At 31.8% G+C, this 23,756-nt stretch overlaps 2 protein-coding genes across 3 annotated transcripts; both read right to left on the minus strand.

Moving 5' to 3' along the window:
• Positions 1 to 1,675: 1,675 nt before the first annotated feature.
• LOC117917886 (serine/threonine-protein phosphatase 2A 65 kDa regulatory subunit A beta isoform-like) lies at positions 1,676 to 13,278 on the minus strand. 2 transcript variants are annotated; one of them, XM_034834346.1, is made up of 13 exons: positions 13,184 to 13,278; positions 12,186 to 12,605; positions 11,029 to 11,275; positions 10,686 to 10,798; positions 6,359 to 6,438; positions 5,904 to 6,045; positions 5,700 to 5,780; positions 4,325 to 4,429; positions 3,798 to 3,980; positions 3,139 to 3,231; positions 2,397 to 2,536; positions 2,232 to 2,298; positions 1,676 to 2,094 (listed from the first exon to the last, which is right to left on the minus strand). In XM_034834346.1, the coding sequence occupies exons 2-13, from the start codon at positions 12,576 to 12,578 to the stop codon at positions 1,975 to 1,977; spliced, it is 1,764 nt and encodes a 587-aa protein (XP_034690237.1). In that variant the 5' UTR covers positions 12,579 to 12,605; positions 13,184 to 13,278; the 3' UTR covers positions 1,676 to 1,974. The 2 variants fall into 2 exon arrangements, with proteins under 2 accessions (XP_034690237.1, XP_034690245.1); XM_034834354.1 differs by lacking the exon at positions 13,184 to 13,278 and adding an exon at positions 12,937 to 13,028 and having other exon boundaries at positions 12,186 to 12,599.
• A 997-nt stretch (positions 13,279 to 14,275) lies between these two features.
• On the minus strand, positions 14,276 to 18,896 carry LOC117917877 (aluminum-activated malate transporter 4-like). The gene is made up of 7 exons (XM_034834334.1): positions 18,681 to 18,896; positions 18,156 to 18,529; positions 17,713 to 17,850; positions 17,308 to 17,577; positions 17,056 to 17,192; positions 16,807 to 16,953; positions 14,276 to 15,429 (listed from the first exon to the last, which is right to left on the minus strand). Exons 1-7 carry the CDS (start codon positions 18,809 to 18,811, stop codon positions 14,740 to 14,742), a joined length of 1,887 nt encoding a protein of 628 aa, XP_034690225.1. The 5' UTR covers positions 18,812 to 18,896; the 3' UTR covers positions 14,276 to 14,739.
• Positions 18,897 to 23,756: the final 4,860 nt, after the last annotated feature.

Below are 23,756 nucleotides of genomic sequence, written 5' to 3' on the forward strand. Positions count from 1 at the left end.
TGACAACCAAAAAACAAAATATTTCAAATAATATATTTTAATTATTTTCACTAATGATTAAAAATAAAACATTATATCTAAAAGTTGTTTTCAAAACATATTTAAAAACATAAAAAATAAGTAAAAAAAAAAGTATTTTAGAATTTCAAACATACCTTAGTTTTACAAAATTTCAGAAAATAATTCTCAAGAACTATTTTTTAAAACACTTTCTAAATAGAACCTTATTTATTTTTAAAATAAATAAATTTATTAGAAAATGATTAAATTCCTTGAAATTTTTAAATTTTTTCTACAAGAATGATTAGAAATAGTCATTTAAAAAAAAAACAAACTATTTTCTAGTTTTTTTAAAATTCTTTTAAATTATTATTATTATTATTATTGTAAAATCCAAGTATTTGTATACATTATTGTGCATATTTTAACCTTACCCCCTCTAACCAAAATATTTATCTGCCTCAGGTTCCAAGTTCCACCTAGTAATAAAATATTAACTTGCCTAAAGTAGGTTTGATTTTTTTTTTTTTTTAGGATACCTAGCATGCGATAATGTAGTTAATAATTAAAGTACTATTTTTTTTTGGTAAATTATTATTTTTTATTATATGAATACTCAAATTAATAATGCATGTTTGTTCATAATGTTACAAATAATCAATATCATTAGAGGAACTAAGATGGGTAACTTAGGAACTTATTCTCATCGTCTTTGATGAATACTTTTTGCAGGAGAAAGGGGAGATAGATCAAAAGTGGCACAAGACCGATAAAAAGACCAAGTGCTTTATACTTGGCCAACACATGTTTTATGCCACGACTTACGATATATTCTTCAACTTATAAAAGATGTTTGGTAATAGGAGCAGCTGAGCTAGTGTTATGGGCATTAAGATGATAGAAGAGACTATTGTTGAAGATTATATGGCTTGTAGGATAACGTTTTTTCAATGAGATAGATATTCTTGGAGTCAAGATCGATGGTGAAATAAAGGTTAACATTATCTTAGAAACCTTACCATATTTTTTCAAGTAGTTTAAGCTCAATCATTCTATGAATAAGATGATGAACTTATCAAAATTGATAAACAAGCTCCAAAAATTAAAAGGATTCTCAAAAATAAAAAAGATGTCCATAAGAGAGACAAAGGTTCTTTAAGAAGAACAACACCAAATAAGAAAAGCTCTACGAAGGTAATGGGAAGAGTAATATGAAAGGCCAATATTTCCTTATGGCAAAAAGATCGTCTTTAATGGAATAATTATTTAAGGTCGATTATTCCTCAATCATGTTATTAAGTGTTGAAAATGATCAAATCTCACTCAAAAAAAAAAAAAAAAAACTCAACACTAATCAAACATAACTTTAACATGTACATCTAGGTCATCTTAATCTAAATAGGATTTAGAAACTGATTTAGCCTAGATCATTGTAAACTCTAATTCTAAAGGATCTTCCTGTTTCCGAATCTTGTATAAAAAGATAAAATGACTAAGAGAACCTTTACAACCAAAGGACACCACTTCTAAAAAAATGAAAAATAATTATCTAAACATCTATTCAAATTGATTTATATTTTCTATCAAAGTGAATTGAGGTGCTTCAATATTATCGGTGGAGCAGCCCCGCCATGACTCAGTGCATATACAAGCGAACTTACAGTTGGACTTTGAATGCCTGCAAATAGTCAGAGGAGGAGATTTATAAAATCAACTTTAGCTTTCCGTGGCTCACAACCCTTCACATTTCTCATGAAAAAGGAATAAACGATTAAAAGATACACAAAAAAAGTGGCAATCAAGCGATCTTGCAGATGTTTCATAAACACTAAAGCAGTCCTTAGTAGCCAGGAATGGCCCAAGAAGATACAAGTAATATGATGTGGAGTAACGGAAGCCTCTGGCAAATGAACCTCCAATCCAAAGGGAGGTTCGGTTCGGTTCGGTTTGGTTCCAACTATATAAGAATCCTTTCTAGCTAGACATTATGACGTGATCAATCACATGGATTGCTTGGTTGGCAGAAAAGCGGACATCTACATCTGGGTCCTCACTAAGCTCAACCAAACATGGTCGGATCGTCTTTTCCACCACCTGCATGGCAAGAAGATTTCCCATCAAGAACAAATAAAAGGTGGAATACTAGCAGACTCAGACTCATGTAAGATATGATATCGTTTTAACCAGAATATAGTTGTGAAAATTTTCAAAAGGCAAAAGAAGTTGCTTACAGAATGATCAACTATAGGAATCAGGGACTGCAGCACCTTGGCAACATTGAATTTGACATTGGGCACCCTGCCAATTTGCCAAATTCAGACCAGTACTGTGAAACCACCGAGCCATATTGCAAATACTTCCACATTGGGTTAACAAAATTTGAGAAAGCAAAATACCTGTCATTGGATGCACTGATGACCACCGGCAACAGTTTCGAATAAGTAATTTCTGCGCCCATGGCAGGGGCAAGTAGGGAAATTGCCCGTAGAACAGTCATCCGATACAAATAGTGTGAATTGTTAATCATCTCCAAGACCTGCCCAGGTGGAACTTGCATTGCTTTAGAAAATGATGAGAAAAAGATGATAAAAGATCGTCCATATTCAGACAAAATCCATATATGGCGTTGCCATGATACTAGACAGGCCTTTTGACAATCTGAAATATATGAATATCGAATTTCCTTTAAATTTGATCTGAAAAAGAATTATATTTCAGAAATTTATTGTGCCACTTCTCAAATATCAAATTGTATTACATAACAACAGCAGTCTGAAGCTAGCAGGACTACTGTTCTCATACAGAACCATTCAACCTCAAATCTCAAAGACATTTATGCAAAAGAACCTAGCGACAGGCTGCTCTAAATACTATGAAAATCTAAATCTTTTATGCCCACATCAATACAACCCAGGACATGTATATGGATATCAGTACCAAATACCACTTATAAACCTCAACAATTTGAAACTCTTCTTTCTTCGCTTAAGGATTTGAGAAAAGTTACTTACCAGTTCGAGTTTCAATCTTAGTTCATTGAGACAAACCAAAATGAAATAAGATGAGAATTTGAAACTCATATCCACTATCCTTTACAAGCCACTAATAGCAATTAATTGTCACAACCACTAGACAAACCTGTGGAATTAAGTGCTGCATTGCCCAGTCAGGACCAAATTCTTCTGCAAGGCGCTTTAAGTTGTTAGCAGCAGCATCACGAATGGAGTAAACCTGCACAACATGATAATATTTGTCCCTTTTGAACTACATAAATACATAGATGACAGACAAAGAAAACGATGACAAAGATGATGAAAGCCCTCTTAAAATAATCTATCACACAAATAAATTTCTTCTTGTAGTAGGAAAAGAGATCCTAGTTTTCAACATTACAAAAAATCTCACAAAGTTGACTAGAAATTATTACATAATCATGAGAATCAGCATAGAATAAGAACAAACCAATGTCCTAATAAACATCTTTAGGAGATGAAATTAACAAATTCCCAGTTAATCAATAATACCAAGCTTAATAACCCCAAATTCAGTTCCTCTTATACCCACCTTGTAGCATTATGCAAATTCCTTATCTCTACACTTTCTCACTCTGTCCAAATTCAAATGTTGATAACCAAACACAGACATAACACATGAGCAAATAAAAATATACCACAGTGGATTAAAACAATAATTAAAGAAAAAAAATACAGAATTGTAAAGCATTGAATTAGTAGAATAAAAAAAAGAAAGCATTATATATTTCCAAATGATGCTTGACAAGACAGAGAAACACAAACCTTATCCTGTAGCCACTGCATGCAAAGAGCACCAAGCTCATCATCGAAAAACTTTATACCCAACTGACTTGCCAACAAAGGAATATACTCTATTATTGCAAGTCGAACCCTCCAATGTCTATCCTCTGCAAGCTCAACAATGGCCGGTAATAGGGATTGGGACAATAGATCAGTTCCAATAACCTGCAAGAATCGCTTATTTAAAATGTCTGAAAGGGGAACATGCACATAAGACTCCTCTCACATGCATGGACATCTTTAAAGCCCTGAAGCTTGTCATGGAATAACTTTGATGTGAGAGAAACTTTAGGGCTTACAAGCTTGCCAAAAACAATTTTAAGCCACATTTCCAACTATCTAAAATTATACACTCATTTCATGACACTCCCCCTGTTCAGTATCTGCACACTGTTGTCATTTGTTTTACAAATTGCATTTAAAAAAAGTAGAATAGCTGGCTAGACAAGTAGGCAGAGCACATAAAATTAAAAAAAAGCTGATGTGAAACTCCTTAAATTATGACAAACCTGATTTATTTGATCAAGCTTGCTAATGATATTTAGTCGTACATCAGGAAAGTCATCCTTCAAAAGAGAAAGAAAAATTGGAAGAAGTTGATCAATTGTTGCATCCTGCATCAGCAACCAAGACAAAGTTCAGAAATCCAATTCAAAACATGATCTTAACAGAAAAATGCACTCCCAATAAATTTGAATTGTGAGATCAATTGAAGGAATAGTAATAATATTACTAATAATGCTGATACTAATACTAGCCACAAACTGGAATAGACAAAAGGGCATATATTAAAACCCTAAAACTACAGAGAAGAAACTAAATTATTCAAACCAAAGAACATGGATTGCAACAGTATAGATTCCCTCAATGCCAAAAAACAGACCTCAATAGCTATCTACAGGCAGAACCATTAGAGAAGGGGACTGCTGATAAATGGTAGCATAAAACAACTATTATCATCCACAATTCATATCAAAGAAAATGGACTGCAACGGTATAACTTCCCTCAACGCCAAACTGCAGACCACAATAGCTATATCTACAAGCAGAACCATGAGAGAGGGATCACTAATAAATAGCAATACAGAGCAATTACAATTAACCACAATTCAAATCAAAGAAGTTGGATAACAATGTAATTTCCCATAATGCCAACCTACATACCACAACAGCTATTTGCAAGCAGAACCATTAATTCAAGATTCAGTCAAAACTCAGAAATTTAGAAAAAAAAAAAGAAAAAAAAGAATTATTTAATCAATTTTGAAGTGTGCCACCAATCTAATATTTGGGTACTAACATGGAGTGCAGGCTGCATTCAAAACTATTGGTTAAGGCTTTGAATCCACCTTACCTTAGATTTTCACTTGAGTAGGAATTCCAAATAGAATTCTCACTTTTTGCTTAGAAGTTCTTATCTTATTTTGTCAATTAAAAAAAAAAAAAAAACTGATTATTATTTTTCTGTGAATAGATGAATCAAGTTAGGAATAGCAAAATGTCGAACTGTTCCAATAACAATCAATACTGAATTACAGCATCAATAATTGCAGCAAACTCGTACCAAGGATGACCAGAAAAAGCTGGAAACAGTAAAAAAAAAATGACATGTTATTTGTTAGTCCATTATTCCCCATAGGGCCTTTTCTCAAATTTTGGAAAAGGTAACAGATTATCTGCAACATCCAGCCTATCCAAAAGGCATGGCTTTCGCCAAATGCAGAGTTTTCATATTTGCTACTATTAATGGTTTCAAAACATTTATTATGGAATGTTTGACAAAACAACCATGACAATTGTCTTCAACCTTTCCATGAATGAAATGACTATTGATGAATCCTTTCCTTTAACTGTGTCAACTGCACAACCATTATGAAGTCTTACCTTTCCTAAGACGGGAGCCATTCCCATTAAAACTGAAGCCAAGGCAGAGCGGACATGCTGGGACGAATCTAATGACAATTCCTACAAAATGACATCACCAAATATTGAGAAAGCTCAACAGGTGCACATTAGCAATAGTAAGTTCGTGAACAAAAGGAGACATTATATAATACAGAGAAACACTCTTTTAATAAACGTGAGCACCTTTACACAGGGAAGAATATGATGAATTGCAAGTTCTGGATTTAAGATCTGACAGAATTTAGTTACTTTGCCAGCAGCTGCTATTCGTACTTCAGCCTCATTATCTCGAAGTAACCGCATATAAGCGGGAACCAAGTCCGTTCTTAAAATGATATCAGTCACCACAAAAAAAAAAAAAAAAAAAAAAAAGAAAGAAAGAAAGAAAGAAAGAAAGGAAATCAAGATAAGCCAGGAAAACTTGAGATTATACCTTGTATGAAAGCCAATCATAAGCTCAAAATTTATGCAAAGAATGAACAGTTTATGCTCTAATTTTTTTCAAATGTTCTCCTATATGATAAGGTTCATGGTGAGACTAGTCGAATGCAACCTATGAGTAACAAGAAAATTTACAGATAAGTAGTAGAATGCAGCTGTGGCATATGCAAGAAAAAATGGCTTCCCTTTATAAATACCTGGTAGGTTCAGGCCCTACAGCATGACAAAGCTCATATAATTGATCTGCAACCATGTAGCGAACACGCCAAGATCTGTCCTGTTCACACAATAAAATAAAAATATATATAATGATTATGCATGTTTCCCAAAGAATGTTGATTGAAATGCTGAGAATTTGTTGGATTATGTTGGATTATGCATGTGTAGGGAACTTTTGAGCATATATAATGATTGAATGCAAAGAATGTTGATTGAAATGCTGAGAATTTGTTGCTCATGGTTGATATATGCTCTGTTATATGTGATATGCTCTATTTTGTTGGAAACCAACTTGGATATGCAGCATGAACAACATACAAAGTGTTGAAGACATTGTAAATTAGAATTAAGGTGCCATGATGGGTGGCCTTATGAAAAATAATAGGGGGCAACAGTCCCTAAAGGAAAGGATAAAGTACCCTAAGATGAAAAACCTAAAATATATCCCCGGAAGTTCTATGAGTAGATATAATAGAAGGCATAGATGTATGTCCTTGGGTGAGAGTCCTAAAATACAAGTATTCATAGTTGAAAACAAAGGAAATGTTAGTCGGCAGGGTACATGAACGCCTCATGGAAGGTATAATAAGCTAAAAATGATTTGGTGTGGAAATGCATATCTTTGAATGAATTATGTTATGTTGCTATGAAAGAATATTGAACGGTTGTTTTATAAACCTTTTAATGACAATAAACTCTTCTCCACTAAGTTGTAGTTCATTCTTTTCTTTAAATTGATTTTCAAACCAAGTTGAAGATGTATAGGAAGGGAGGAAAACATTTGAAAATTTTATGAAGCTTGAAGATATTTTGTAACTATGTTTACAATGCATTTCTAATGTATTTTGAGTGTTCTTTGCAACTTGGTTGTTGTACATAAAAGGTACAGAGAGTTGTACTTATGACTATGTAAAAATAACTAATGTTTTGTAGGAACCTTGTGAAAGTTCATCCTTTTGAAGATATATAAATTTGATTTTGATCATAGAAATCTAAGTTTTCAATTGTAAATAAGCTTTTAAAGTTCAAAATTATTCAATAAAAAATTTAGAAGTGATTTTCAAAAGTTCCAAGTGTGGAAAAATGGAAAAAATATATTTAAAAAAAAAAAGAAAGAAAAATACAAGGGTTTGGCGGAGGAGCTAGGTGCGCCAAGTTGAGGTGCACAAGAATTTTTAAACCAAAGGTGCATAGAAGGCTTGCTATATGTTGCATGGAAATAATTTAAAGAAGAAAGAGGTGTGCATGATTTGTTTAAAGGGTGAGGTGCGTAGCTTCATTGGTGGTGTGTAGGATTTGTTTAAAGAGCAAGGTGCGCAATTTAAGTGGTGATGCGCAAAATTTGTTTAAAGGGTAAGGTGAGCAATTTAAGTGGTGGTGCACAAGATCTATTTAAACAGTAAGGTGCGTAAGACTTGTTTTAAAACGAAAGGTGCGCAACTTAAGTGATATGAACTTAAGTGGTGCACCTCTTAGTGCAATTGACACACCTCTCAACTTAGCTACCCTAACTCTAGCACCTCAATGCAGTTGTAGCCTCAGCATTCTATTTACATCATCCTCATTTATTACTTGGTCATTTGTATTTCCATTTACTTTGAGGTTTACAATATAAATAACAGAATATCTCTCATTTGAATTCAATAAAAATACTTTCAAAAGTTAATTCTAAGTAAATGAAAATCTTATTTTCCAATTTTAGTTATAAATTGACAATTTTTCTAAATTTTCTTTAAAAAGAAGTTCACCCAAGTAAAATTCTCAAAGATAAAAATCCTGAAAAATTATTTTGAGTATTGTTAATGTAGTAGGCTACATAGTTTAAGTTGGCAATTTTGTTCCATTTATCCTGACATAGGACTTTTCTAGATTTATGTCTTACTCTCTATTGAAGCTTCAAGGCTGCCACGTGATCAATTGGGATGACATAAGTATAGAGAAGTCCGGGAAAGGCTAATTGGATTTAATTAAGGCACATAGATTTTAAAATGAGCATAAAGTTTTTGAAAATTATTTTAAAAACTTGTGAGTGCTTAAACGCTTAAGGAAGAATTTAAAATTCTACGTAGTTTCATTTTTCCATTTCATAAATCGTTTTTATTTTGGAAAATTCTAGGTTCTGTCCAAAAAAGTTTGTGTGTGATGCAAATTGTGAAAAAAAACGTATTAGCCTTCCCCACATCGAACACTTTCAAGAAGTTCGTCTTCTCATTCCTAAGGTTGTGAGAGAGATTTGTATCCCCTCAAGCGCTAAAGTATAATCCATTGGGGGCACATGTGATACTGCAACACAAACATAAAGATCAGTATATATTAGGGAGTAAGGTTTAAGGATAGCATCCGTTAGGTAAAACTATGTATTGTTCTTTCAATAGTGGATTTGTGCACTAAGGTATCTGATCCTATGGTGTTTACATCTGCATAGTCTCAAGGAGACTGTGTGAGTGGTTTTCCATACAAAAATTGTTGTATCTTGTGCAATTATTATTATTTTTTTCACTTCCTAATATCAAAAGAGGAATTAAAAATAAAATATTTTTGGGCTACAATTAAGTAAACACCTATTCATCCCCCTCTAGGTGTACCATAAGCAAGATCTACAAACTTTCAAGTATCACTAACATGAAAATAACAAAAGACGTCACTTTTTATCTTAAATTTTGAAACTTTTAAAAGCAGTCTATTTCTCATACTTAGTAAAATTTCTACATAGCTAAGACAGCATACAAGACATATCCAAAAACTCTCCATTGGACCATGTTATCTATATTATTAAACAAAAAGAAATTTTAAATTTGAAACTTGTAAAATAAAGTCTAATATTATTATTAAAAAAAAAAAAATTAATATTCAATAATAAATAAATAAATAAATATTAAAAAAAAAAAAAAAAAATCTTTTGGTTGTTAGTTGCACAATAGAACTAGAATTTCTGAACATGAAAAATAAATGATTAACATATTATATCACAAACATTATATCATTAACAATTAATTCACATTTCAATTCTAGAATTATGGGCTAACCCTTTTGTATTATAATTAAACCATAGTTTTTGAATTTGAGCTATGACAGAAGACCCTCAAAATCAAAAGAATAAAAGAAATTTGATGAACAAATTCTTCTAGACATCATTAATACTTTCAGCATTGTGAGAAATAACCTAGTGATTGTGCAAAGACCTAGAAGACTTGACAACGACCCATACAAGACTTGCCAAAGCCTAAATGGTCAAAAAACAGGAGCTGATTTGGAGCTAAGCTAGTTTGACACGATTCCAAAAAGGGCCAAAGAAAGGTCATGTCCAACTAAGACTCAAAGCAAACCTTACATGCCTGAAAAGGGGTCAACTAGCAAATAATTGCTGGTAGAGGTCTCCATGCATCGGTCTAAGCCAAACCACTCCCACCCCCTAAACACACACAAACACATACCATCCTTTCCAAAGAATAAGAATAGTGATAATAATAACAATAACAATAACAATAACAATAAATAACAAACAAATTACTAAAAGAATGAACATGGAATCAAGACTTATAAATGCAGGAAAGACTCATTATGACCTCACTTGTGATGGCTTTTTTGCTTTTAGCTTTAGCTAGAGGTTGATACTCAAGCAGATGTCATGAATTCTAAGGGGCAATATTGATGTTATGAAAGTTGCATTGAATATGAAACTACAGTGCCAACATATTACAAGCTCACCCAAGGATGCTGGGACCTCAAAAGATGGAAAACTACAAGCAAGAAGGGACCAAGAGAGACTAAGCCCAAGCAAAGAAAAAAAAGGGGGAAAAACAAAACAAAACAACAACAGCAGTAGAGCTGCAAATGAACTTTAAAAGATGCCTCATTCTGCCTTCCAAGACATAATAGAGAAGATATATTGATAAGAACCAAAACTACTTCATTGAGCTGATTAACAGTAAGGATCTTATGTGTGGAAGAATGGAATTAGGTAGGTTGCGATTTTGTAGAGAGAATTAGGTAATCCTGTGATCAAAGGGTTAGGTGTTAGGATTTTTTGTATATATATATATATTTGTGTCTCTGTACAGAAAAAAGTTCAGGAAAATAATTTAATACTTTTCATTCCTTCCATCTCTTTTCCTCTACACTATGCAACACCCCTTCCATATGGACAAAGCTATTTTAAATGGAACTTGAGGATAAGTCCTAATCAGGAAAAGAGCCACTGACTATATGATGAATAGAACAAAGGAAGAATTTATTAGGAATAAATCCTCATGCTAAACAACAGAAAAAAGTTGTTCTCTACAAGGATTATCTACAAAAGCATACCTGAGAAAAGCTGATAATAACAGGGAGAATACGTGCAATGCATTCCTGGGGCTCCAATAACTTGCCCAGTGTGGCACAACCCTCAACAACCAATAACCTGACTGAATCTTGATCTGAGGTGAAGATAAATTACAAAATCTTCAGAAGCAGATGAGAAGACAAATACTGAAATGATAGTAGATATGCAAAAAACAGAAATAGTAATAGCAAGGCCCAGAAGAACCAAAATATAAAGTTAAGATATCCATTAAACAGAAAATTATATATACACTCGAATTAAATGAAAATAAACTGCAAGGATGGATTTGGTTCCCCCCTTATCCCATTAAAAAAATTCAATTACCATCCTGTGTAAGATTTTCAAATATTGTCATGATGTCATTCTTCAAATGAACAGGCTCAACTGTTGCAGAAAACTTCCACAGGCTTGATGCAGCAGATCTCCTCACCATGGGCATGTCATCTTGACTCAATTGACTGTATATTGCCCGCAACTCCATCTTTGACATCTCTGGGGCACTTGGGTAAGCAATATGAAACAGTCCACATGCAGAAACTCGAGCGGTAAACCATTCACCAGATGCCAGTCTCTGAATACAAGAATAATAAATGATAGTCAAAAGATCAGGCGAAACGACAATATTAACTACACAAAAACCCCTAACACATTATATAGGTAAATGAATATGCAGCAACTATTTCAAAATAAGATAAATCCATGGACCTCTAAAAGAATAATGATGGCATTTCGAGTTACATAGCAAAAATGTGATTTTTAGAAGAAAAAAAAAATGCTTATTAGAATTAGTCCAATAATCACTACAAGTGATTTTCTACATTTTGAAAAGTGATTTTGAAAACTTTTTCAAACATCTAATTTTTGTAATGAATGCAACTCTAAGCATCAGAAAACACTTCTCACTGTCCTAAAATCATTCCCAACTGGGCTCTAAGATTTGTAATAGAAACAATAGAAAACACCATCACAATGTTGCCTTGTGAGAGGCCAAATTGTGGTCAATGGCAGAAAATATGTGACTAGTGAAAAAGATTCTAATGGTCAAAACATTGAAGTCACTAGGTTTTTCCTCTTTCTGTCTTTTTTTTTAGATTGTTTTAATTTAGTTCCCCCACAGACCTGACCAATGAACAATTTTTACCCAGAAATTACAAAACCCCCACAAAATAATAAGAAGCAACACCCCTCACCAAAAAAAAAAATTCAAAAGTAGAATGGTAACAGTTAATTTGTGGTCAATGGCAGAAAATATGTGACTAATAAAAAAGATTCTAATGGTCAAAACATTGAAGTCACTAGGTTTTTTCTCTTTCTGTCTTTTTTTTTTTTTTTTTTTCTGTTTGTTTTAATTTAGTTCCCACAGAAGGACCTGACCAATGAACAATTTTTACCCAGAAATTACAAAACCCCCGCAAAATAATAAGAAGCAACACCCCCCACCAAAAAAAAATACAAAAGTAGAATGGTAACAGTTAAGTCACCTTCACCAAAGGAATAAACCAGTTAATCAAATCATTTTCCTTCATTTGAGAACCAATTCTACACAAAGACTCCACGGCTTTATCCCTCACACGGGTTTCCTCCACAGTGCAAAGAGTTTCCAAAGGTGGTAGCAAAACACAGGCATGCTCCAGTCCCCCAACATAAGGAATGAACACTCCCAATTCTTCTGTCATTGCAAGAAGCACCTCATCATCATCATCATTGTTCTCACTAAGAAATGGGATCAATTCATTTCGGGTTCGCTCCTCCCCCAGTGCACGTGCAATTGTGGATAGCCGACGAATTGAGTTCAACCGCAGCTGGATGTCAGCATTTTTCAACTCATCTATCAGAACAGCGATCGGATAAAGTGGCTCGTCCACCATAGCCATTGTATCTAAAACGTTTCTCACGCTTGATTCGAACAATGAATTAAACAATTAAAAAAAATGCACTGTCAATAAGCACCAGATACAAAAACAAAAACAACAAACAATAAAGAACATCAATGCGAAAGGTAAATTCCATCTCAAGCAAGAATTTAAATGACTGATAAAAATAATAATGGCCGATACGAAATCACATGATTATAGTTCTATTGAAAACAATAAAGCATGTGCACAAATAAATGCATATATAAAAATTAAAAATTAAAAAAAAAAAAAAAAAAATCGAATCCCCGCTTTGGTTGTTGAGTTGCAGCAGCAAAACAAGAAGAAGTATATTACGAGGGATAAATCAACCCCAACCTGTTACAAGATTCCGATTTTTCCTTTCCTTTTTTCCTGGAATTCCTTGGAATCAAACCAAGTGGTTCAATTGGAATTATGAGATCTGGAATCAACCCTAGCATCCAAATCTTGTGAACCGAGGAAATAGGGCCAAAGTTCGAAGAACAAAATTCTAAAAGACTTCAAGATTAGTAGAATTGTCCCGCAAGTATGAGTAAGTCAAAGCTAGAATTGGAACCGTTAGATAAAAACGTCTTACCGCTTGAAATTCTTTCCCGCCGGCTGTCTGCAGTTCGAAGGCCTGCTATCCTCGTCCGCTCCGCAGAGAGTTGTGACTTTCGTCGTTTCAGTTATGTAAGGAATTGGACGGAATAAGCATTAGTTAGTAGGCTTCCTTTGGGCTGAAGGCTAAGCCCACTTTAGCAAGCTATTTAAAGCCATGTTTAGAATGCTACTTCCAAGTTCCAACTAGGATTTGAAAGTGGAAGGAAAAAATGAGTTGCCATGTAATAATTATAAAATAATAACGCGGGATAACCGATTATAATGGATAAATTAGTTTTACAAATTTTGAATTTTTTTCATCATTTTTAATTAAGTAATCTAAGATAATGAAAGTTTCATACACCCACTCAAATATAATACTAATATCATTATAAGATAATACATTAATTATTAAAGCTAATACTTTTAACTAAAAAGTATATAAAATGTTAATTATTTTTAGATAAATATTTAAAAATTATATTTTGTAAATTTAAGTTTCCATTTTATGATTAGAAACGTACTTACAAATTTTAAATAAGTTTTATTATTTTATCATCAATATGGGTAGCTAAAATTATGGTAAGAGCAAAATTATTAAATTATTAATATTTTTAATTTTAATAAAAATATTATTTTTAAAGAAATAAGATTTTATTATTTAAATTTATTCAAATTTCAATAACTACATATTTTATTATTTTATGATCTTAAAAATTATTACTTCTTTTGTTTGTATGATTCAAGGTTAAATACATTTTATGACCTTAATCAACATATTTTATATTTTGTCTCTCACATTCAAAACCCGATAATTTGTCTTTGCCTCAATATCAGCTTAACTCATATTCTGTTCGAACCAACGTCCAACCAACAGTTGAATCAGGTGGTCCAATCCGGTTTATTCTCACTCGATCTAAAAATTGAAGGAAAAAAAAAATTAAAAAAAATAAATTTCTTCCTTAGACATGCTCATTTGCTTATGGACCCTGGATTGGCCATCACACCTCTTATTTTGCTATGAAAACTTGGATTTTAGCATACAATACCCTATCCAGAAATTTTGCAGTTAGTCTTCCATGAGATCTGAAGAATGTACTCAAACAAACTAATTTCATATATGATAAACTCATGTCAATCTGAAGGTATCAGCCAAAACAAGGAAAACAAACAAATTAACAGAGAAAAAAGATAAAGAGTGAAGGAAAATTATATTGAAGCACGGGGCCTATAGCTTGTTTTCTGAGCTTGATTTTTGTTCACCAGTCATTCAGAAACAGAATGTGAGCATCTTCATGACATCCTCCTGATTCTTTTTGCCTGTGTTTTTCTTTCTTGTTTTCTTGTTCTTTCCTATCCACTCAACATGGGATTTGATTTTGGAGCATATCTATTTACTAGTGAGACTTCAGTCATGCGCTCTTTGATTTCTTCACAGGTCCCCTCTGGCGGATTACCAGGCTACCACATTAGTATTGTCAAAATAATCTTGATAATCATTGAAAACTGCCTAATCATTTGATTGAAGAAACTTCTGGAGGCAATCACAAGAAGCATCTCAATTGTTTAACCCGAAACACCGACGCAGTCTGGTCCAAAACCCAACCACCTCTTTTGGAGCTGGAAGGTCCGCTGGATCCTTAAATTTGGCTAACTCACTAAGCTCTTCAAAGGAATCCACAAGATTTTGAAGCCTAGCAACAAACTCAATCAGAAGCGAAGTAAATGTTGCTAAAGACAAGGAGCTGGCACTCTCATATGTTTTTGATTCCTGTTCGTTGAGCACCAAATCAGCATTAAATGAGAGACCTGACGGCCACGATACTTGTTTCTTGAACATACTTTCTGATGAAACCCAACCCGGCATTGGAGGGTCCATGCTCATGTTTGGAGTCCGAGCATTCCAGCTTCTAGGAGCTGATCCGAGGTCAAGGACTGTTTCACTGAGAGAAGTGATCACTGGTGTTTTAAGTTCAGTGTCCTTAACCTGAAGGATGTTCTCGGCATCCTCATATTCCTTTGGCAGTCTTCCAGCTTCCCAGCTCGCAAAGTTGACCAGAAGGAATGAATTTTTGTCTATCTTCATTTGCAACTCCTCTGCTGCCTCATGCACTTCTATGAGCAAATCCTGTTGGCCCAGTTTTTCCATCTTTTCCACTTTTCTTCCAAGTTCACGTAATACTTTAGCTCCTTCCACACCAACTCTTTGAAGCTCACTACTAAAAACCTGCCTCTTTTCTGGTGGTGCCTAAAATATAATTTGTAAAACCAGAAAGCGTAAATTGATAGCATAAGGGAAAGTCAATCATAAATTATCAATGGCTAAGTCGCGTAATATTCCATTAATCTATTTGGTTGCCAACGACAAGAGAAGAGAACTTGGAAGCCTTAAGCCCCATAAATAGCACATGAAAGAAAACTGACTTGGAAACATTTCAGGAAGACTCACCTTGCAACTCGTGAATTGCTGTAACAAAATTTAGGAGTTCCTGATAACCCGTTAGAAGTTGCACATCATGAATCTCATGGACCAGAATCTTTTCAAACTCGGGGAAAAATCTATGACCCTGGAAGCTTTGCTAAATAGTCTGGGGGTGTTGGAGGAATTTTTTAAGGCATGGTTATAGATTACTAAAATTTTTACGTGGTAATTCCTTTTTGAAAATATATTCAGAGAACTTTCTACTTTTCACCAGGAGAAATTAAGTTCTACACATATGACCTCCTGTACAACTCAGTCAAGCTATGTGTGTATCATTCCCCCATACGACTAGTCCAAATGCTAAATTATGTGCAGGTGCAACTAGGAAAAGCAATGGAACTCTGACTCATATTGTATATTTCTAAACCTCTTTACAGACCTTAGCAAAGCAGTCTTAGTCGAATGTAGACCTAATGAATATCTTCTACTAGAGATGGAGAGAAATATATTAGGAAAAACAGCAAAATAAGTCCAGTAAATGTGGATGTTGGGAATTATGACCAAAGCAAGGGCAGGAAAATCAATATTACTAGGTGTGTCAGAACTAAAAAGTTGTGGTTTTACAGTTGAAGACCATAAAAGATGCAAAAAGTTTATAATCTAGGAGCAAATATATGTGTGTGCAAACATCTTTGCACACCCAAGCCTTTGATCTTATTAATGGTTCTCCACCTTGCTGTCATGCAATCTTGCATCCCACAACTCAGTAAATTAGCCAACCAAATCAGAACAGATGAGCAAGAAACTTATCTGCAATCATGAAGTGGTCTGCAATTGAATAGCATGGCATATGCTGGTCATATCAAAGGATGGATGACAGAGATGGTACAAGATAGTGGGGTCTGATAGAACATGAAACATTGACAAATGTGTTTGCACTCAAGTTTCAGACCTATTGAAATAAAAAGTTGAAAAAATCTAACAGAAAATATATCCTCATAAAATAATTAGTTAAAAGACTACCAAATTGTCATTGCAATAGAAATATAGATCACAGGGAAGAACTTCTGAACAGAACAATGATTTTGGAAATTATAGCATCTATCTCAAAACAAAACAAACAGCCACAGAAGGAAAGACAAAATGAAACAACATGAAAAAAAAAAAAAAAAAAAAGACTTGGAAATGAAAAGGTATAGTTACCTGTATTTCAGAAAGTATACATCCATGCATTGCCATAACCATGAATGCGCAATGCCTTAATGCACCACTTAGTTTAACATAGCTTTTCCAAGGATAGTGGAACATTCTATAACGCCCATGAGGTGGCTCCCATATGGCAAAATCCAACTACAAGGATGAGAATTACATTAAGACAAACGGTTCCTAGTTCCTACCCTTCTCCATGTCCATAGAAGATTAACAGATTACACAACTATGATATAAGCATACCAGGGAGTCCTCTTGGCTTGTAGATTGTACAACTGATCTATAGCCATTGTACACTGGATCATCGGAAGCTTGGTATGTAAGAATTTTTGAAGGAATCCTCTCATATTCCACACATTGCAGGTACTCATTAACACAACCTAAACAAAAGGCCAAAGGAATCAGTCAAGCATTCCAAATCAATGGAAAAAAGATGGAGAATAAATGTGGCAATTTTACACACATTTGTTAATAAGTGGCAAACTTTATTCCAACCTTCCAAAGAAGTAGCAACACCCAGAAAATTTTTCACCACCAATTTGTGTAGATCCTCGCCAGCCCAAATGGGGCAAATACATGTATTTACAACCAAACAAATGCCGGCACCGACCCCAATAAATAACAACCTATAGAGAGCTGTTTGCAGAAATTTTGATGAAGTGCTCCCCGACACCAATACAATACAAAATGTCAACAAGAATACCCGAAATCCATATTCATAAGGCTTCATTTCTGGATACAGTTTGCAATAACTTGCACAAAATCCTAAACAAAAGAATGAACAGATCAAAAGATCAATATGCAAAAAGGAAAAAGGAAAACAGGGTTAGTAGAACCCAAATATACACAAATATCTTTACTATTTAGAGTACCATTGGTATTAACTGATTAAACCATGACCTGCAATAAATATACTGATTATAATTAAAACTTCTTCCAAAGCTCCAGTCAACATAGATAGCTCTGCGATGCCCAGAGCAAGTCCACCAGCAGAGAATGTTCCCAAAGCACGATTAAATCCCTTACTAAGAGTTGCTCCTACAGTTGAAAATATACAATAAATAGGTACTCACCCACATCCAAAAATAAGAATTGAAAGAAAGTTTATGTCGATATCAAGAAAACTGAGGATACATTAGTTTGCAGTTTGCATTGAATTGGGACTTTGAATCAGAGCTGGAGGCCTCAATTTGAAGTCCACAGTTCCATTGATACTTCAAATTTTCAGGTCCATAGGCCCCAAATCCAAGAAACAAGACTCCCAAATTCAAATTCAAAATTCATTCTGTCAATTAAGAATAAACCCACAACCTGAGTAGAGTGATATGAGTTGTAATCAATACCTACACTGAATTCGAAAACCACAACAACTGTAAGAATTGCCCAGATTGAATACTGGCTAACAGTCTTTAGGGGTTCTTTAAGGAATATAAATAGCGAAACAATCGCTAGCGACAACCCCATCTTGGCTGCAAAATAGACCTTTCGAGGATCTGACCGAGCCATTTCAAAAAGCCTACCCGCAGTGTCTTGTAAACCATTCCAAAAATTAATAATTGCATCAGTCCTCCAACGAAAACACAGGCATTTAACTGGTTCATCGCCTCCATCTGAGCTATTCAGCCCAAACTCTGAGTAACCCTTCCTAGACAGCAGCCTCTCCTTACTCCTCTCCACAAAACTATGCCGAAACGATCCGACTTTAGCTGCCATTTTTCTTCATCAGAAAGGCAAGAACAACAACTCAGAATTTTAAATTTACAAAAAGAAAAAAAGAAAAAAAGATTAACACTCCAAAACACCATAATCTCTCTCCTGTCAACAGCAAATTAAAAAAAAAAAAAAATTCAAGAAAAGGAGAATCGAACCTGAGAAATCCTCCTTGGTACAGTGAATGGGGAAAGTAAACACCCTTAAAAAAAATAAAAGAAAGAAAGGAAGAGATGATGGAGAAATGGGTGCGTCTGAAAGTGACAGTAATAGAGGATTGCAATAACATGGTTGATTTTGTAGGACTGAAAGGTGGAAAGTTAGTTGGAGAGTTAAGAAAATGGGTTTCTGATGGCGGGTTCAGTAGTTGGACTGGTAGCAGCCCGTCTACTTTCAGGAGGGCCTGGATCCACTACCACATGCCATTTGTTCCACTGCCCTGGCTTCCCACTGCAAATCGAAGATATACGTCTATTGATCATTACGCCAGCCTGGATAATCGCCTTGTTTGAACAAAAATCCATTGGGATGAAATTTAATGTATATTTTTTTAAAGGCAGATGAATTCAGCCCACAGTTTCTCTTTTTCTTTCTTGTCTCTTTTCAGAGTTGGAAAATGTCAAAATTTTCATCCCAATTTTCTATACTTATCAACAATTGTCTTATTCTCAATTGAATTATTTTTTTTCTCTTCTTATTACCAAACTCCTTATAAATGCTAAGAGTCAATTAAAAGATTCTTTTAAGACTGTGTTTCCATTTACAAAATACCAATAAAAAATTAATTTTATTTTAATTTATGTTGTGTTTAAATTGTTTGGATTATTTCATCAGGTTTTTTGAAATTTATTTTTAAAAACTATTTTTTATTCTTTAACTTAAAAATAATATTTGAAGAATAAAAAATATATAATTAAACCATTCATATTTAATTTTATTTTTAAAAATTAATTAAAACAATTTTGTACATATTCTCAAAAATTTATTCTGAACAAAGAATATTAAAAAAATTTAAAAGTAATTTTTTGTTTTTAAAAATAGAAAACAATTTTTAAATTACACAGTGGAACAAACTTTTTATTTTTATTAAAATTTCAATTTATATTTTTAATATAGTATTATGATTTATTTTATTTTCATTTCTATTATCATATCATATTTTCATTCCTAATATTTTTTTTTTAAATGATATTTTTGTATATCGAAATTTAATTTATTTTAGGCTGTTGGAGTTGACTCCTATTCTACCACGTGAGACCCTTTATGAGTGAATTCATAGACATTTAGGGAAGTTAGGAAGAGGTTGTTATTAATAATCGGTCCTTTTAATAAAAGAAACTTTAAGAAAAAATAAAAAGGAAAAAAAAAAAACCATTTTCCATATAACCGATTGATAGGTCCTTTTTTGTCGGAAGAAAATATGGACGGTGATTGACATTAATTACGTCATTTAAAAAAATAAAAAATAAAAACAAAATATCCTCCAAATGTGAACAAATTCTTTGTCAATAATTGTGATTTTAGGTATCAACAACCTTTCAATGGGAGTAGGACACAAGACATGTACCCACGCTAGGCTAGTCTGGTGACGTTATGCGTATTTGTATATGATTGTTTTTAATGTTTATATATATATATATATAATTTTAAAATTTTGAAATAAATAAAATAAATTTAGTGATTTTATGATGATAAAATATTATAATATATTTCATTAAATTTTCATTTCATTTTAGGTGTATGTTTTTAATAGTAAACCATAATTACTCTATATTTATGTCCTTAATTCACTAATTTTTTTAATATTTATTTTTATCACGATTTAATCTATTAATGCTAAATATAAAAATATAAATATTTTTTTATCTTATATATATATATATACTTTTTAACTTTTTATAATTACTTTTAATGTTTACAATATATTGATTATATATTTAAAATATTAAAATAAATCATTGGTTGAACTTCATGATGCATAACTTTTTCTAATTTAATAATTGGTATGAGTTAAACATCAATTAGACGAGATGTTGATGGTTATTTTCACCTAAAAGAAATACGTTAAAAACGAAAATATCTTTATCTAAAAATGAAGTAGAAAATAAGTATTATAAGCAAAATTTGCATTAGCGAGATATCCATTTTTTTATTATTGAATAAAACTATGAATACAAGCTTTGACCTTTATTTTTACATAAAAAATAAATAAATAAAAAGGTTTTTGTTTTCTTAAAAAAATAGTTGTGTTCTTTTTAAATTTTTAGAAAGAAAAAAAAATTATTATTTCTTTTTCTGGTTTTTCAAGAAGAGAGTGTTCTTACGAAGGGTTATTTTATTTTATTTTTTATAATAATGATATATTAAGGATAGTTTTAGAACTCTTAGAAACGATTATCCTTATCTCTCTTTTATTGGGTCGGGTCAAATCAACCTAGATAGTCACTTAAACCCAACTCCATCACCTATCAACTCATGATTCATATGCACCTAAGAGGGGTCCATATCTCCTAAAAGGCTTGCCCTTATTTGCTCCCTTTATTGTGACTCCACTTGTGTATAATTTATCCATAAGCTAATTCCTTGCAATTGGTTTACCAATCTTTAACCCTCATTAATTAAGAAACTTCCATATTTTTTTCATGCATATGACTTGTCGTGTAGCGAAGACCCGACTCTATCTAACCATGCCTTTGAAATATAAAATAATAAATTACATTAATGAAAGCTGTGTTCCATGTCACATAACTTAAAAAACCATCAAAGGTTAGGTAGAGGCATGTCATCCACATTCCCATTCCACGCTCATTCCAAAACCAACCACAGCCATCCATATCTTAATTTAACTTTTTTTTAAACAATCTAAATTCTATACTATACTCAAACATCTAATAAGTTATTCTGTCGAGATTTTTTATTAAAAAAAAATATATATATATATATATATAGGGGGTTCACGTTGGTTTTAAAAAAATTTTATTGGCGAAATTAAAATATGATTAAAAATATAAAGGGCCTTTTTGTAATTTACCCAAAAATTTATTAGATATAAAGTAACTTCATTTATAAGTGAAACTAGTTACAAAGTATTATTTTTTGTCTTTTATTATTAATTTTTTTTTAAGTTGTAACTTATTTAAAATTAATTAGATGAATATAAAGCTATTATTAAACTTTATGAAAATAAAAATTACAATGGGAATAAAATATATATATATATAAAGAAAGAAGAGTAGAGGTTAGTTTGTAAGTGATTTTGAAAGGAGTTATAAGTATTTTTTTATAATTTATTTTTTAAAATTTAATTATAATTATCTATACCCAATCATATAAATATTATTTGCTTTTAGTCTAAAATGATCTTAGATGTTTAAAACGTATCTATATAATTAAAAGAGATCATCTATATAATAAAAAAAAAGAACGATATTTATATAATATTCACAACACATCTTTTTTATGTCATATAAATTGTAAGACTAAATAGATAAATATGAAATCAAACAAGTCTCCAAATCGGTCCAAATCGGAGTAAGGGATTGATTTTAATATCATTTATAACTACTCATAACTGCTCGTATAAAAATTATCTACACTCTCACTATTTTAAAACATATTTACATAATTAAAAGAAACCATATTTATATAATTCTAGAAATTTTTTCTGTATTTCTCAATTTTTTAAAAAGAATTGTTGTCCCTCCCATATCGATTCCGAGATAAATTATAAGAAAATTAAACATGTTTTTAATAAGTTAACGTCCATACATCTGTGAATTAGATTGGCCTTCAATTACGAGCCTACTAGGGAGAGCTTTGGGGGAGAAATATGAGCCAGAACCCTTCACGTGACTGAATCCACCCGTCCTCATCTGATCCCACGGGACACATCACTTGGTCACGCGTGTTCTCCTGCTTTTCCTCAAATTGCGAAACTTTTCAATGATGGTGCCTGGTTTTTTTTTTTCCTGTCGTGATGATTCATAAATAGTGGGTGTCAACGCTATACTAAGTTCTGTCCGCTCAGCAATCTTAATGGATTAATTAAAATTATTATACATTTACTAAAATAATTAAATAACACTATTAAAAAATAAAAATAATAATTTAAACCAATGAGTTAGATAAAAAAAGAAAAAGAAAAAAAGAAGGCATTTTAGAAAGTTCACATGGATATTGCCTACCATGTATTTAACCTGTTTAACAGTCTATTAAATCATGTCAAATTATTCTCTTTATGACCCAACTCATTAATTTTATATATCTATAAATATAAAAATTTAAAATAATTTTTAAACTATGAATATTATATAATTAAAAAATTAAATAACTAATTAAGGAATTTTTTTTATGGATTTGATAATAAAGATTAAAAATATTTTACAATAAAAATATTAAATAAAATAATAAATAAATGTTAAATTAAAATTTTAATTTACTTTTTGTATTATAAACATATTATAATTAAAAAGGAATTATTAAGTGTTTGAGTGATACGTGTTCATTTGGATGCCCTTATTCCTCTTAATATAAAAATAATAATAATAAAATCTATACAGAGAAAAGAGAACACACAAAAATATAGATTTTTACCTTCTATTTTTAAAATTATTCAAAAAAATTTTAAATTTGAGATAGTAATTTTTTTTAATACCCAAATCTTTTAAAATAATTTTAAAAATCATTTTTCATATAATTATTTAATATTCCTTATATCTTATATAAAAATTAATAATATTTTTAAATTTTAAAAATAAAAAATAAAAAGTGTATACAATCGACCATTAAAATTAATCGATTAAGATGAGTTGTGCCTAATGGGTGGTTTAACTTCCATTTTTTTTTTCTTAAAAACAAATCATTTAAGTTATTTGATTTACATTCAGAGAAGAAAATAGAACAACCTTATTGATATCTTATTGTTTATCAATGTAAATAAACCTTTTCTTAAGTGCATTTTGTTCCTGAAATTACAATAAATTATATGCTTAAAATCAACATCTGAATGTATTAAGATAAATAATTTTTATATTAATCCTTATTTGATAGAAAATAATTTAAAATATTTCTAAAAATATTAAAATGATAGAAATTATTATAATAAAAAATTTATCATTATCATTCTTGAAATAATAATTTTTATCTTTATTTTCTATAATTAAAGTAAAATATTTTAAAACTAAATATGATTAGATTATTATTGTCTGAGTGAGATGAGAGTAGTGACAGGTAGG

Source organism: Vitis riparia, chromosome 1, assembly GCF_004353265.1.
Source record: "Vitis riparia cultivar Riparia Gloire de Montpellier isolate 1030 chromosome 1, EGFV_Vit.rip_1.0, whole genome shotgun sequence".
NCBI lineage: Eukaryota > Viridiplantae > Streptophyta > Magnoliopsida > Vitales > Vitaceae > Vitis > Vitis riparia.